General features: G+C 41.1%; 1 protein-coding gene across 5 annotated transcripts in view; it reads right to left on the reverse strand.

The window, feature by feature from the left end:
* Positions 1–16,369, reverse strand: part of lrp8 (low density lipoprotein receptor-related protein 8, apolipoprotein e receptor) — a 161,421-nt gene that overhangs the window by 72,628 nt on the left and 72,424 nt on the right. For all 5 annotated transcript variants that reach the window (XM_058638295.1, XM_058638294.1, XM_058638292.1 and 2 more), the window contains exon 3: positions 4,723–4,845. In XM_058638295.1, coding sequence (XP_058494278.1) covers positions 4,723–4,845 — 123 coding nt within the window. The remainder of the gene's footprint in view (positions 1–4,722; positions 4,846–16,369) is intronic.

A 16,369-nucleotide genomic window follows, 5' to 3' on the forward strand; every position in this document is an offset into this window, starting at 1 on the left:
CCTCACCCTAACCTTAACCTAACCCCATTTAAATTTTTAGCCCTAAAGCTCTGCCTCATTAGGACCAGGTTTTGGTCTCCATGAGGCCGAAAACAAGTACACACACACAAACACTCAAGCAGACAACCAAACCCACTACTCGTATGAGAATATCGCTCTCTTTTTCCAGTTAGTGTGAACATCTGTGTGCAAACACTAAGTGTGCATGTTAGTTACTTCTCTGTCTTCTGCTACTGGGGTCACAGAGAGAGAGAGAGAGAGAGAGAGAGAGAGCGAGAGAGAGGCCACCTGGGAAATTACACTCTGTGCTGCAGCTGCCTCAAGCATGAAATTGAAGCCGTCTGAAAATACAACTGACTGGCTCCTTTCCGTTCATATTCCAAAATAATGAACTTAGAAAACCTACGGCTTCCGTGCAGTAATATGCTGACCTGACTACTGTCCCACACAAACAAGGGCATCACTGCGCAGGAGCAGGTGGAAGTGATGACGGGGTAGAAGAGGTAGAAGTTCACGTTCCATATTTATTTGTCACCAAAAGGCAGCAGGCTTTACAGCGACAGCTGGCTTTTTTTTAAGACTTATTTCATGGTCACTGCTGGCCATGAGTCTTCAGATTTTCTAGTAACAGAATAATGTTTTATTTCCTTCACAGTGGTGCTACAATAACCACTTGCAAAAGAAAGTGAAGAAGTCAATGGTGACTTGATATAAGCTTCATAAATCACAGTCACAAACACTAAGCGAGACCTCGATAAAGTAGTCTCACTTGGTGTAATGACATGTTTGAAATATTCACAATAGTGTTTGGTAACGTGGAAACAAAAATCTAATTACATCTGTAAAAAGTATAAATCAGGTCAGTTTTTATTAAGTTGTATCCAAGCGGCAGCTGCTTATGACGTCACACATACGAATCTGAACACCCATTTTGAAGCCTCTGGAAATGTGTTTTGGCTGGCGCCATATTGAGGTTTTACAATTGTCAATTCACAGACATCACCTGCAACCAGGCACCTTTTAGACAATACAAGCGGTTAATCACACTGGAATCCTATCTGTCCTTAATATTGATATAATTTACAAAAAAAATATGACTTAATTTTCTATTGAAAAATACCAAAACTAGTGATTGAGACCATTAACTCCTTAGAAAAATGTTTACTCATTTTCCTATAGATTTCCATTTTTTACAACCAACAGAGTCTCCCCCCGGTGGATATTCAGTATATTCTTACTTCTCCGTAGGTCTCACCGAACAAAGTGGATGACTGTAGTTTTTATACAGATTACAGATTACAATTAGTAATACTGATGACAACAAGATTTCTGTTTCTAATGGCTAAAATCTTATTTCACGTTACAGCAGCGTGAGTAGCACAGATGCACGCAGCTCCTCCTGAGCCACTCATGCCGACACACACACACACACACACACACACATAGTATCATATAGTATAGTGTGTATTGGAGCCAGATCTGATCGTATACGGTCACAGGAGATGCATCAAGGATGCGAAATATACTGTCCACTTGTTGAGCGATCGCTCAGGACAGATGTTATTACCAGGTCTGAATGGGGCCAAAGATGCTTTTAATGCTTCCTATGTGACTCATTTTCCAGCCGTAACTACTACTAAGGGAAGATGTCTGCACTTGAGTTTGGTGCAGAACACTGTGTGCAGACATATACACTCTGTCATGCATCAACGACCACTCATCTGATCAAGCATTTTCTCCACAACTCCCTCAAGGCCCAGATTCATTTTCAGACTTGTAATTACAGACAGCTCCTGAAGAGCCTGAGCGTGTGTGCGTGTGTGTGTGCGTGCGCGCATGCGTGTGGTTTCAGCAGCGCCGTTGGAGGTCCATAGTTAATCAGCAGTCGAGCAGAGGTCTCGAGGATCAGCCCATCGATCCCCTCCCAGGAAAATCAATGTAATCAAAGGTGTTACTTTAACTTTACTCAAATCAGAAACAGGAGACCATACAGCAGGGCAGACAGAGAAGGGGATGTGGAACAGATGAAGACAAAATGATGAAACCCAGTGCGATATTAACTGGAAAAGAGGAAAGAATAAAACCAAAATGGAGGTGTGATCCAATTGAAGGGATAAGGTGGTAGCAGGAAGACAGAGAAACAGGCGAGCTAGCGGAGGCTTCCATATACAGACTTATTGAATTTCACTGCATCTATACGAGATGATGGGCTGACATGTTCCACAGTGTGCCAGCCAGTTTTTCCAGCAACAAGTTACCAAAGTTTCTAACATGCCTGACATGATTTTTGTTTGTGGAGTTTTTGTTGTCAAGGTTTTGGAGGGTAGTGAAGAAGAGCCTGGAGTCTGCAAAGAGTTAAGTTGGAGGGATTTATATGAATGTACTTGGCCAAGGAGAACAGAGGCAACATTAAGATGGACATGTACCGCACACAGCACGACGCTACCTCCAACTCTAAAGAGCGGTCCTCAAAGATGACACCTCTATTCATCTGTCTAATGAACTTTAACCGATTTCATTAGAATCAGGAAGACACAAACTCTCTGGAATAATCTGCTCTCTGCTTCTTTATTATCTTTTGGGCGCACCAGGCTCTGATTGACTTCCTACTGGCAAAGAATGAACACAATAGATTTTTCTCTTGGAGCCAACCTTGAAACTGGCTCAGTCTGTACAACAACATGTAACCCCTGACAACTGGACTTTATGTTTATAAATAAACCCAATTGTATCTCATTGTCAAGGTTAAAGTTATACAAACACCTTCTGCTACATGCACACACACGCACAACGCTGAGGATCAATATAGCGGAGAAAGTTAGGGAAGCTCTCGCAGCATCTGACCTTGATTAAATATAATGAGACTTAACCAAGTCCACTAATCTGATGAAATGACTTACAGATTGACCTTGTGATGAATACTAAACACAAGCATCGACTCTAGCGTTATAATAACACTAACACAGTCAAACCACCACCACACTCAGCCCTGGCGCACACACTTCTCCACACATGTCCTTGTCCTATCCCCAATCACACTTATTACTTGATAAACTTCAAAGGGCTCTTTGATCACGTCTTTGAAACTCATATTAAGGCAAATTGCGAAACAGGAGCATGTGCTTTAGAGTAGAGCCATATTCAAAGTTTTGTGTTCTGTGACTGATGTGATCTCCGTGGGGAAGCTCTGTTTATGTGAGATTAAAATGTCAGTCAATCCATGCGACTCACGCCACTCAATATTTGGGTATCTGTCTTCTGCTTTCTTCTCCGCCACTTTCACAAATGCACACACTTGGGTACCCGGCTCATGATGTTTTACAAAGTGTCGTATAAAAATGCTGATTACTGATGAGAGCACTTCAGAACTCTGTCAGCCTGGTCAGTATGAGAATCCAATTAGTTAAGCCCTGTTCAAACCGACGACAGCACTTAAACATGCCGTCTATGGTTTTAGGGCAGGTGTTTGGCTGTGTGAAGAAGATGTCACAGTGACTGTTTGTCCTTTTGAGCACATCCTGTCGTTTCATGCAACTCTTCCTTCTTTGGATCTTAATTATTGTGCCGCGTTCACAACAAACTCGAATTTTCGTCACACCATTTGTGTCATTTGCACCGCGGGATCAATGCATTTTTGTTGGTCACTGCGTCATCATGTCAAACGTGAATTCTTCGCGTGACAGCCGACGTGAAAATTGGCGTCCTGCTTTGGACCTTGCTTTGTGGAGGCTACAGCTGACACAGCTGTCATTTCTCTGCAGCAGCCCTGGTGGTCAAACCAGCTAGACTGTACATTGTGCAAGCTCACTACGCAAATGAAGAAGAATGACATCCTCTCTAGTATGTGATCATCATTGTCTACCCTCTACCTCTCATCTTTTTCTTGACACCACAGCTCCACTATGAACAAAAGCGTTCTGTATGAACTTCGCTGCCTCACCTCAAGCTCCTTTCATCCCACCTCAGCCCATTTTCCTGGTATGACTGAGAAAACTCTGACATGCTGTAGAGCTGCCTACACAATCACAGTGAGCGATCATCCATTTTCCATAATTATATACAAACAATCTGCTGTCAACCTTGTAAAACCAGGGTGCAACAAAGTGACAGTATATTCACCGTCTTTGAGACGTTTTTTTTTTTTTTTACAGTTACACGAGTGCATTCAAAGAAAAGATCACATTCAATTATGATTTTTAGCAACGGCATGACAGCTGAATGTGTGCTTTAAAGTAAATCTAGCTGTGTCATTCATGACTTGCATGACTTGCATAGTGGAAAACAGAGAGTGATGCAATTTCTTTACTTATTTGTAGCCGACACCTTGTCCACTCCACATTTCATCTGACGTTCCAACATTTTAACATAAATACATGTTCAAATTTAATTGGCAAACCCGTTGAATCAGGCAATAATTAAGGTGAGTGACATTGAAGGGACACTAGCATGGGAAAGATGACACCAGATTTAAGAGATGTCACAAAGACCTTCCAAAAGTGGCTACTGTTTCCACGGACTGCATGTCCTTGAGAAAAGCCCTGCACTCACTACACTAGTATGTAGCTGTGAACATATCTGAGACACATCGAATGTGTGTCTGTGTCTTGACCTGCCTGTCTGTGTTCATGACCTACCTGTCTGTGTTCATGACCTTGTCTCTGTCTGCATGTTTGCTATTAGGGAACCGTTTCTTCTACATGTGTGGCGTGGACGTTTACTTACTGCAGATTGCATCAGCCTCGTCCGAACCGTCTGCGCACTCCGGCTCTCCATCGCAGCGCCACCTAGCGGGAACGCACTGTCCATTCTTACAGGCAAAGTCCGTGGTCGCACATGTCTTCTTTGCTGTGGAGACAAAGGACATGTCCAACATTGAGTATCAAGGAAAATCAAAGACAGACTGTCACAACCGATATTAAACTGGTGTTCAGTTTTCTTGGAGAAAGGAGTGATTAAACTAAACCAACACTATCTATCCAAAGCAACCAACAAGTGATCTCTGGGACAGGGAGTGCCAGCACAGGCAAACAATAACCCCTGCAGCCAATTAAAGTTTTATTTGACTAGTAATTCCCAAGCACCACTTTAATTGAACCCAACTTTAATTTAACTTCCAATACTCTAATGTCGTCTTGGTGGTGCGTTCAAGTGCAACATGTAACAGGAGACATGATGAGATGAAAGGTGTTAAGCAGTTTCCGTTGGTGCGCACTCTCTTTGAGGTTGACTAAGCAGATCAGGGCTGTAAAATAGAAAAGTGTTTGAAAAGAGAGAGAGAGTTAATTTGCTACTGTTTGGGTTTAGTGCTGGCAGAAAATCCCATTGTTTAACTTTCTCAAATTAAACTAATTCCTTTGCCACCTCGAGTTGCAAAATCTATGTAACATGACAAACACCCAGCATAGAGAACAACTATTTTTTAAATGAGAATTTGAATTTTTTTTCATGATTTTATGCGGGTTATGAGGGTTTATGAGGGTTATGAGGGTTTATACGGGTTTATGTGGGTTTATACGTGTTTATGCGGGTTATGAGGGTTTATGAGGGTTATGAGGGTTTATGAGGGTTATGAGGGTTTATACGGGTTTATGTGGGTTTATGCGGGTTATGAGGGTTTATGAGGGTTATGAGGGTTATGAGGGTTTATACGGGTTTATACGGGTTTATGTGGGTTTATGCGGGTTATGAGGGTTTATGAGGGTTATGAGGGTTTATGAGGGTTATGAGGGTTTATACGGGTTTATGTGGGTTTATGCGGGTTATGAGGGTTTATGAGGGTTATGAGGGTTATGAGGGTTTATACGGGTTTATACGGGTTTATGTGGGTTTATGCGTGTTTATGTGGGTTATGAGGGTTATGAGGGTTTATACGGGTTTATGTGGGTTTATGCGTGTTTATGCGGGTTTATGTGAGTTTATACGTGTTTATGCGGGTTATGAGGGTTTATGAGGGTTATGAGGGGTTATGAGGGTTTATACGGGTTTATGTGGGTTTATGCGTGTTTATGCGGGTTATGAGGGTTTATGAGGGTTGGGGCTAGCAATATATTACACTGAGTGACATGGACCAGTACTTCTGTACTATCTAAGAATCCACCTGGTAAAGCACTGAAAGCAGGAGAGCACACAAGCGGATGCAACAGTGTTTGCTTTTACACGCAATTGCGTAACACTTTAATGACAGCTGGAAGAGACCCAATTTCTCTGAGGGTGTTTTGAATATAATGTTCCAGTGTCGCAGCTCTTTAAGCCGCTGGCTCAGAGGTTTTGCTGTTTTTTTAACTAACCCAAAGCTCCAACTCTGAGTCCAACAAAGTCTTTGCCCTTTGCAGAACTGTGCTGTGGCTCTGTGCGACTGTGTTCTGATTTCCTACGGACTCCAAAGGTTTTTTTTTTTTTTTTTGTTGGCAGTTGCTTTCTTCAAGGGGAAAATTGAAACACTTGAGTCTGTCATGGAGAAAGGCAAAAAATCCGTCTCCCTGACAGCGAGAGCCACTGAACAAGAGAAAGCACTCGCTTGGCGTGTTAGCAATGCCTTTGCCACGCCGTGATGAAATATACAGCGAGGGAGGCTGACAAATTGCAATACGAAGTGTGTGTTTGTGTGTGTGTGTTTTTTCTCTGTGTTGAGAGTAACGGCCACTGTTCCATTTCCTCCATGTGAGCCTGGTTTTACACCACTTCACTGACCCTTAGTTCAAGCCAGCTGAACATGTAGGTTAGCAGGGCGCTAGGCTACAGTCACAGCTGTAGTTCATATGAAACAGAGAACACGCAGTCTCTATCTGTTTATATAGACTATTGTTTAGAACTCTTTCTTTATTTCTATCTGAGCAAGTATGGGGTTGAAGAGCAGTAGCAGGTTAGCTTAGCTTAGCATAAAGACTGGAAAGAGGGGTTAGCAAATGACCAATAAAAACAATAAAACTTCTCACTAGGGCTGCAACTAACGATTATTTTTATAACCGATTACTCTGTCGATTATTTTCTTGATATTTGTTATGTGGAGCAAATAAACCAGAGAATATTCACACACAAGAAGTTGAAAAACCAGAAATCTTTTCTAAACCTTAGCAAAAAAGTCCATTACTCACTGTGTCAACCTATTCAAATGCATTTTGGTAATGGAAGATATGTACATTTGTGTTATCACTAAAACATTAAACCACTAGGATGACTTCCATATGATTTGAATTTACAAGAACTATATTAATACTGTATTGAGTTGAACAACTTTACTACTGTACATAATTAACTGATCCCAATAACCAGGATAAAACTGTTTTCCACACCGTCCTCTTTTGCTCAGCAACAGAAAAGATGCTCATCTTATTAGCGTCTTGTTTATGTGTGTAGCTTTGGATAGTATGTGGCACAAGACAGTATAATGACTGATGGCACACGTGGGAGCCACAGTAATAACGTACATGCTAGAAAAAGTGACAGCATTTCGGCTGTGGGGAGCAATGTCCTCTTAATGTCCCTCTAAATGTATTATGTGGGTGGAAATTTATGGCATGTTGAAGAAAAGATAGCCACAACCACACATATCCATACTCTCAACAGTGCAGATTATGAATTCTGAGTAAAAAAGACAATAGATGGTATTGAAAAAGGTGTAGCTACAGATTAAATAAAAATGGGGGTCCATGGGGATTAAAGAACAGTCAGGGCCCGAGACACAGGTAAATAGAAAAAGGGGAGAGAACAGAAAATAGGGGTATGGACATGAAAGTCAAGCAGTGGCTGTAAAGGTGGGGTCTAGTGTAATGACATCAGTCTTCACACAGGGTCAAATAAATCCTCTTCCTTCCTTCCTTCCACCATGTTAGCATAAATCCCATCTCAGCCTGTCCACCAGACCTTTTTCCCCCCATCTTTCCCTACATCTCTGCTGACAGCCTGATAACGCAGCCAGCTGTAGCCACACAGCGCACAAGCACACCAGCAGTGAGAAAACACACAATAACGCTAACGCTGAACATCAACAAACACAGGCTTTTGCTGAACATTCATAAAATATTCATTCACGAGTCATCTTCACTTAAAAGTGTCTTTTTCCTTCTGTCACATCTCCTCTTATCTCTTAAACAATGCAATTCACCTTGGCTCCTCCACTTATAATGCAGGACAAAGACAGAATGTGTTACAAAACCAACAGCAGGCATTTTTGTATTATGCTATGTTATTTAATAAGACTTAAAATGAAGCACCACCCTCTACAAGTGGGAATGTTTTTTTTTTTTCAATAAAGCAATATATGCTAAGCTACTAATATCCACCTTTAAAACCAAGCATTACATTTATGAGTGTTTCACTTTGGCTCTTAAATACTGAATGAATGCTAATTCATTTTTAAAGCAGGGCAATTTTACTCTCACATGGATACACAGTACAACATTTTTGAAAAAAGTGATTACATAATGTAATACTTGTTTACAGAGAGAGATAGAGATTATATATTGCTAAGTATGTGGACAGTGACACCCTTACATTAAAATGAATGCATAAAATAAAAACACACACACAAAAAAAATAATCTTCCTTTGCCTCTCAAGTGCTGCTGATGCACAAACAAACCGCCGCATACATTTACATTCTGATGCACAACCACGTCTCATATACGAGTGTCCTCCATATGGAACAGCAGCGTGAACCTGCCTTATGATGTGTGAGAGTGATTGTGCAGGAGACAAACACCCTGCCTCTACACACACACACACACACACACACATCATTCTTCATAGAGTAAGAAAGCACAACATAATTCTACAGTCTACTCTACCTCTGGATATAGACAGTGATTAATATTTATGTTACGTAGACCCAAAGAGCTCCAGGTTGAGCACTAGTGTAGAATCACCACTAATAGGGGTGGGTCATTATAGGTTTGGTGATATACCGTATGGTCGTCCTTCCATGTGCAATACCATATTTGATATATCGATATTTTAACAAATGAAGGCGCTCTAAGGTAAACATTCCCTGCCCAGTTTAACTCGCGGATGTCACTACTTCATGTCTCCTTGTGGTGGCGCTGCTCAAGTGAAACTTGGGGGGGAAGTTACCTGGCTGAAGAAGAGGGAGTTTGCAGCGGGATAATGGCGGAGAAAGCTACGCTAAGAGATGCACCAGCCACGCTCAATACATAGACTTGATGCACTTTGGTCTCAATGTTGTGAAGAAATAGAGAAATCCTGCACTTTTACACTTTTCACAGACGTTTTATTTTCTTCAGTTAGACAGATATAGTGATGTATCGCTATACGATTGTCTTGCGATATAGAGATGATCACAGGATCGTTGTATCGTGATATTATTGGACATATCATATATCATATTGTGAGGTATCCTGTGATCCTGTGACACATCCTTATACTTCTTCCTGAGGATGTGCCTAGGACATCGCCTGCTGACATTCAACTAATGTCATGCTTTGGGTGCAACCACGATCAATACGTGACAAAGACGACCTACTGATGTTCACATCGTGTCTACCCCATCCACACATGTCCACACACATGTCCACACACACTACACCTCCGCTAAGTCCTGATAACATGATTTGAGATGCTACCGTTTGACCAGCGAACAGGAGAAGGTCAATGCCTCTTTTCAAGTCAGTCAATTTACACACTCCATTACACACATACACACGAGCAGAATAAAACCCAGCAGCACAATAATCACTAGTGTCACCTCTAATGAGGATCTGTTCACTGCCGTCTCCGCATGTTGATCTGCTCTGAAAAATGTTAACAAACCTGAAAAATGGTGGTGGAATAAACCTTTTACCACCTTTCTCTCTTAGATATTGATGCATGTTGATCTAAAGTTCCATGGGAAACAAAAAGACAAAACTAAAGGTGCTATTTTTGATCTGGCACGTTTAGTTATTTTGAGTAAGAGTAAAATAATGGATATTTTTAATTTGATATGCAACATCGAACAATGCAAAAAATTATGATTTTGCTTTATTGTAGCCAGGAGTATTTACAGCCTACTGGGGCAATTCACACAAACTTTCATAACTTTTTTTTTGTTCATTGAACATGGCTGTTAATATAAAGTCAACAGAGCACAAATATTACAACAAATGTGTTTTCCTAAAAGTAATTAGCAAGACTGATGTCTTTTGCTACTCTTCACAAATTCTGCAAACTGAACGCAGCCTATAGGTTACGACAATGAGATAAAACTAATTGCCTTGTTATTGTGAGTTAAATAAAAAACATTAGGTCTCATTAAAAGTATCCGTCTTCGCAGTTCAACGCCAACAATTTGGGTTCTGAATAAAGGACGAGCGAACGCACGGGGAGCGTTTGTCACAAGTGTGGTTGTTAATGGCAAAACTTCTGCTTCTTATGCAAAGATGTGCAAAGCCGAGCGACTTCTGAGCACAATTTGCACTTCTCATCAACCTTATCGCCTTCACCCGAGCGAAGTTACAATGCAGGCACAGAATTTCATCCGGCTGTACGTATTCTTCTCATCATCGGCACTTAACTGTAAATTAAAGGATGCACTGTGCTGCTGTCAATCTGCATTCTCTTTGGCCAGAATGATGAATCAAATAACCGCCTAATTGCTTTTTTCATCGTACTGCTGAAGAAAGTACTGAGACTGCTTATTAGCCTGGCCGTAAAAATAAAACTGCAGAAACTCACAATCAGTTAGTGGGTATCTGACAGGATTAAAAAGGTTATTGGAGCACTTGAGGATGCCCAGGTCATTCCTGGGGAGTGTCTTATCAACAATGTGTTGGACGTATTGCTTTCTTGCAATGATTACTGCTGATTTGAAATCATTTGAACTCACCATCCACAAATTAACACTTGCGGTCGATGACTCCCCTGGTTCTATAAACTTCCTGACCTGGGGACTTGTGATTTTTGATCAGACTCGCTACAGAGGAAGTCTTGTTCATTAAAATGTGTTCACGACTATAGGATAGGGCATCTCACTGTAGACAAGGCCATGAATCTGAACACTTGAGTCAATGTCCTTGAGAATTGCCACCTGCGCCCTCATCATTCAGCCTCACTGTGAGTGGAATCCACTGCTCTGTCCAGACAGAACCACACAAAGAGCATTGTTGTCTTGGACTTGTCATATTCAGAGGTGGGTAGAGTAGCCAAAATATTTACTCAAGTAAAAGTACTGTTACTTTAAGATAATAAAAGTAAAAGTACTCACAAATGGTACAAAATAGATACAACGTAATATAAATCTCAAATACAATAAATAACCCTTGAACTAAAACAATAATACATTAATTATTTGGGAAATTAAATAAATCACCCTTTAACTAAAAGTATAATAAATTAGGATTATCCAATTCTTGGATTATCCGCCATTTGTAGTGTAAAAGTACCGTTCTTTCTACAAATATATACACAAGTAAAAGTAAAAGTATGTTGCAATAAAACTACTCCTAAAATTACAGTATTTGTAAGGGAGTTCACTCTGTGCTTGATAAAGACACGGTTAGAATAGTTTTTGAGAAAACTCTAGAGGGAGAGAAAATTTCAGAATATACACGAAACCTGTCATGATATTGGCTCGGTTGGATGCCACAACTGTCACTGTTACTTAGTCATTATCCACATCTCTCTTCTTAAAGCTGGGGCCACAATGAATATGTGTGCAAAGTGGGACGTCTTGCTTTTTTATTTAGACATCCAGATGATCAGATTAACAGTGAGTAATGATCAGTGCTGCTCCTCGGGAACAGACTTCTCCCAGATTATTTTTTGTGTGCGAGCCGCTTGCAGTTCACAACAACATGAAAATTACCATAATTTCATCATCTCTATCGGTTACATATATGATAAATATATCACATTTACTTGAGAACCAGCCAAGGAACATTTAAATAATTTGTCATTTTAATTTTCAAAAAAAGAAGAAGAAGAAGCAGATCAGCGACAACGGGGTCACACACTGTGCATGCACGCAGGAGAGCTGCAATCTAAATCCATCCCCCAGTGACACTGCTCATGGCTACCCAAGAAATTTGCTTTTGTGTACAAAAGTGTTACAATGTGATCTTTTTATGTAGTTTCATATTCACAGGGACTTCAATTACTGAGATTGTTACTTCCACAACTTCTACTGCAGCCTGAAAAGCACAGAAACACAGATGAAACTGCTTAAAAGCAAACCAGACACAAAGGTCAAAGCCAACTCAAGAGAGTTTGATAAACTGGAGAAAAGGCATAATACATGTTGTGGTAACCAAGTTTCACAACACTGGTACTTCACTACCGAGAGTACAAAAGTGCTAAGTATTAGACTGAAAAGGTGTTTTAAAGGTCCAGTCGGTAACATTTAAGAAGGTTTACTGGCAGTAGTTGTGGTGTAGTCACAGTTACAATAAGTCTTTTATACTGTATATATGTTTTAGGTAAGGCCCTTGCTTTATGGAGGCTGCAGAACCCCAAATTAGCCATGTCTATCTATCTAAACTGAACTTTTCTTATTGACCCAGGATTTAGAAAACACCTTGGCACGTTTTCAAGTGCGGACCATGGAAGTGAAGAGGCCAAAGGGAGACAAATTAGAGACCGAAAGAAGCCCAGCGAGAGGGGGGGCTGAGAGAAAGTGAGAGTGTGGCAGGGAAAAGGACAGGAAATAGATGGTCTTCCACACTGTTGTGATCGGCTAAAGAGCAAAAGAACGAAGCGTGTCACTGGAGTGAAAGAGGCCGTTAATCAGTGAACAGAGGTGGAACCACATCTGTGCGGGAGCGGTGGAACACTCCATGATAGCATGTGCAAGCAAGGAGCCGAGAAACGGGACGGCGTAGAGAAGACAAGTATAATATTGGTCTTTTGAAAAGATTAAAGGCCTGCACAGTTGCCAAATGACTCGTTGGAGACAGCGAGATAAAGTGAAGAAAGGCCCAGAATACAAACGCAGGGAGCAGCTGAAAAATATCCAGTGCTGGACAGTGAGGGAGAATGTGACGCAACATTTTTGTTCTTCTTCTCTTTCTGCTAAACTTTTAAACTGTCTGACTTTGTGTTTCAACGTCAGGCAGTGTGTAGAGGTGACACAAAAAAGAGAATGGACTTATGATCCAACCATGAAAGAGCAACTTCAATTTTATGGCAACCAAACTCGACGACTATCTAAGCGTCTCTGCTGAAATCTATGACTACTCTCGACCCTATCTTGATAAGTAGTGAATGACTACTACAGAGAAGATGAAACCTCTGACAGCATTTTAGGCATGTTGCAGCTTTTATATTGTTGGACCAGGGTAGATTTTTTACCAAAGTTTGGCTTTTTTAAGAACACGGAACAAACCAATCAGAATATGTGGTGTCTAGAGGTGGGAATCTTTAGGTGCCTCACGATCCGAGTACGATTCAGGGGCCACGATTTGATTATAAAACGATGCATCTTGATGTCTGTTGAAAAGCTTTGTCTCACTGTGTGATCACTCACCACTCATTTGCAATGAGAAACAAGAGTTTCATTGATTTCCATTATCAGTTATTGAACTAAATGGAATGTGTAAACTGGAAAGTAACACCTGGAATCACAATTCACATATTTAAGACAAAAATGTATACAGCTGTATCTCGTCTCCATGCTTCTTTGCTATGTGCTCCCCATAAAGTGTCCGGGTGACGGCGCGCTGTGTGTCGTGTACCGTCTATTTTACGGTATTGAACATTTAAATAATTTGACTGAATGGCGATGCATCTAAGATTCGATGTATTCTCCGCACCCCTAGTGGTGTCTGCAGCTTGACATTCAAATATTGAAATAAGCAAACATCTTGCTCCAAAGTAAAACGTCTCATCACTAGAAGCTGACTCCACCTATTTCGTCCTCTAACATGTATTTTCCCGTGCTCTGAATAATGTACTCACTTAACAGCATCAAGCTGAATGTGCATCACAATTCCGCTTCAAATGATTTGTGATGTCCTGCCATTCATTCACAGTTTTGATGAGAGAAAGTTCATGTTCACACATTCACACCCATACTGTAGGTTCATGTGTGTGTGTGATGAGGAGACTACAAAGACTAAAGATGTGAAGTGAGGGTCTGTGAATTTGCAATCCAGACAGCTGGCCAGATCAGATACACATATGTTATCCTCCTCACGGCACATCAAATACCACCTACCGGTTCAAAGAAGCTTGTTAGCATTTTATGATCTTCTCTCTGGACACAGGAGAGTCAGGCCAATAAGGCAAGACAGAGACTCCAGACTTTTGAGACAGGAACTTAAATGCATCATTAATGAGGTGATGTGAGGAGCAGCAGGTGGAGCACACAGGTCTGGTCAACAGTTGCATCATGTGGTGAAGGAGGACTCACCTGAGGCACAGCGTGCCGAGGATGAAAGAGATGGTGGCAAACTTTATGGAAACTTTGATCCTGCCAACTTGCATTTATATTCAGCGAATCCGACTAAAACTTCCCTATAAACATTATTATATAGAATGTTTATTCACAACACGCTGCATAAACTTCCAATAATGTTAAATGCGTTTTTTTTTTATTATTCCTTCCTATATAAATAACTTATCTGTCTTTTATTGTATATTTTCAATTGCTGTAAGACACACCATTTCAAAACTACCTGAGGAGTGGTGGAAGCAGGTGCGGCAATGCTTTAGAGAAATGAAAGCTTCCTTTAATTTGATGAAAGAATTGTGCGGAAGTGAAGCACAGCACATCAAATAAACCTCCCAGTTGTCATATTGAGATGTTCTGGCCCCAACGCTAAAACAAAAATATCAAGGCTGCTTTTTAACAGTTTAATCTTTCTCCTTGTGTTCTCAGGATTGTGTTATTACCTGGGATATCTGGTAACTTGAGGAAAAAGTGAGTCCACTAGTTTCTCTGTCTTTGAAACTTTGAGTGAACCTGTGAGGAGCCTACTTATGAGACGTACATTTTCAATTATTATTATTATATTATTTATTAATACTAATATATACTCGTTTACTTTTGCAGGTAAAATTAGGTTTGCAAAGAGAAGTTTTGGTTTGTTATTTTGTTTGGCATTGATCCTCTCTGAAGTTTAAATAAACTGCTACACTTTTGAACAGACTTTGGATTTATGTTGGCAGCTTTCTTTGGAAAGATGAGATCGAAGACACACACACACACACACACATTACCCCTGGTTCCCCTGATTGCTCCATTCATATTCGTCCTAGTAGATGTTTAAGGTCAAGTGGGTTCGAGTGGGAGTTGCTTTGGGTGGGTCGGTCAAAAGATGGCAAAGAAGGCACCATTTTAAATAAACTATGATTTTAAATGAACTCTGTAGTTTCCACCACCTTTTCCTCTCTCACTAGGTGACCTTCCGTTATATTTTCATTTTACCTAAAGGGGCATCTGTAGGTTTTGTTTAGATACACCCCCCGTGACAAAACTCTGTCTGAGAGACATCACAGCTCTGTACACCTTCTCCTCTCCTCTCCTCTCCTCTCCTCTCCTCTCCTCTCCTCTCCTCTCCTCTCCTCTCCACGCTGACCAGAGTGTTGTTGTGTATTCCAGCCACCAGCGCCTCATGTGAGCGTGCATTCAAATCAGCTGGTCATGTGACGGAATCAGATATAGGAACACGCTACACCAGGAACAGTGCAGCAAAAACACAAGACACAACACAATGCGTTTTGTTTTTTTTGTTCAAGGTTAAAGCTTTTGCTTGCGATCATTTCTTTTGTGAGAGTGTCCCAGGGATTTCTTTCTTGCGAAATTGAAAGAAAATGGTTTGGAACCGATTATTTTGTCTATTTATTTAAGCTCTTCCTACACGTGGCGGGAATACGGCCAGAACAATATCAACACGCAGGACGGCACTCCTCAGAGTGAGACCTCCTGATAATTGGAAATCTATAATGAGATAACAAAGGCAATCATCACTAAAACTAAAAGTGTGTTGTGTCCCCGTGCACACAGAAATGAATATAAATTCACTGCGTTCTTTCAACAAAATCATTTTTCCCTGCCTCGTTTTCTGTCTCTAACATCTAATTGTTGCCTTTACTTTGCTTCCTATCACTCTCACTAAAATCACCGTCTGTTTCTGGACACAGTGTGCCTGGAAGGCTTCTCGCTCTTGAGACAAACAAACACGAGTGCGTTTGCTGCGGTGACATTGAGTGGACATCTCACTGGAGAGATCAGAGAGCAGTCACTTTTGTGCGCGGCGCTGTATTAGCTTCAGAGACTGCTAATTAGGTGGCAGCACAAAGGGGGCCATTGTGGGAGCACGTGGGGAGGAAGGGAACAACAGGGTCCGACATGTTTCTTGTTTTCACAACACGGAGCTGATCGGTCCTTCCGCGCGACGACATCGCGTGACCGCAATGCTGATTGAATGTTAATGACGCAG

The sequence above is a fragment of the Solea solea genome, chromosome 9 (assembly GCF_958295425.1).
Source record: "Solea solea chromosome 9, fSolSol10.1, whole genome shotgun sequence".
NCBI classification, from domain to species: domain Eukaryota; kingdom Metazoa; phylum Chordata; class Actinopteri; order Pleuronectiformes; family Soleidae; genus Solea; species Solea solea.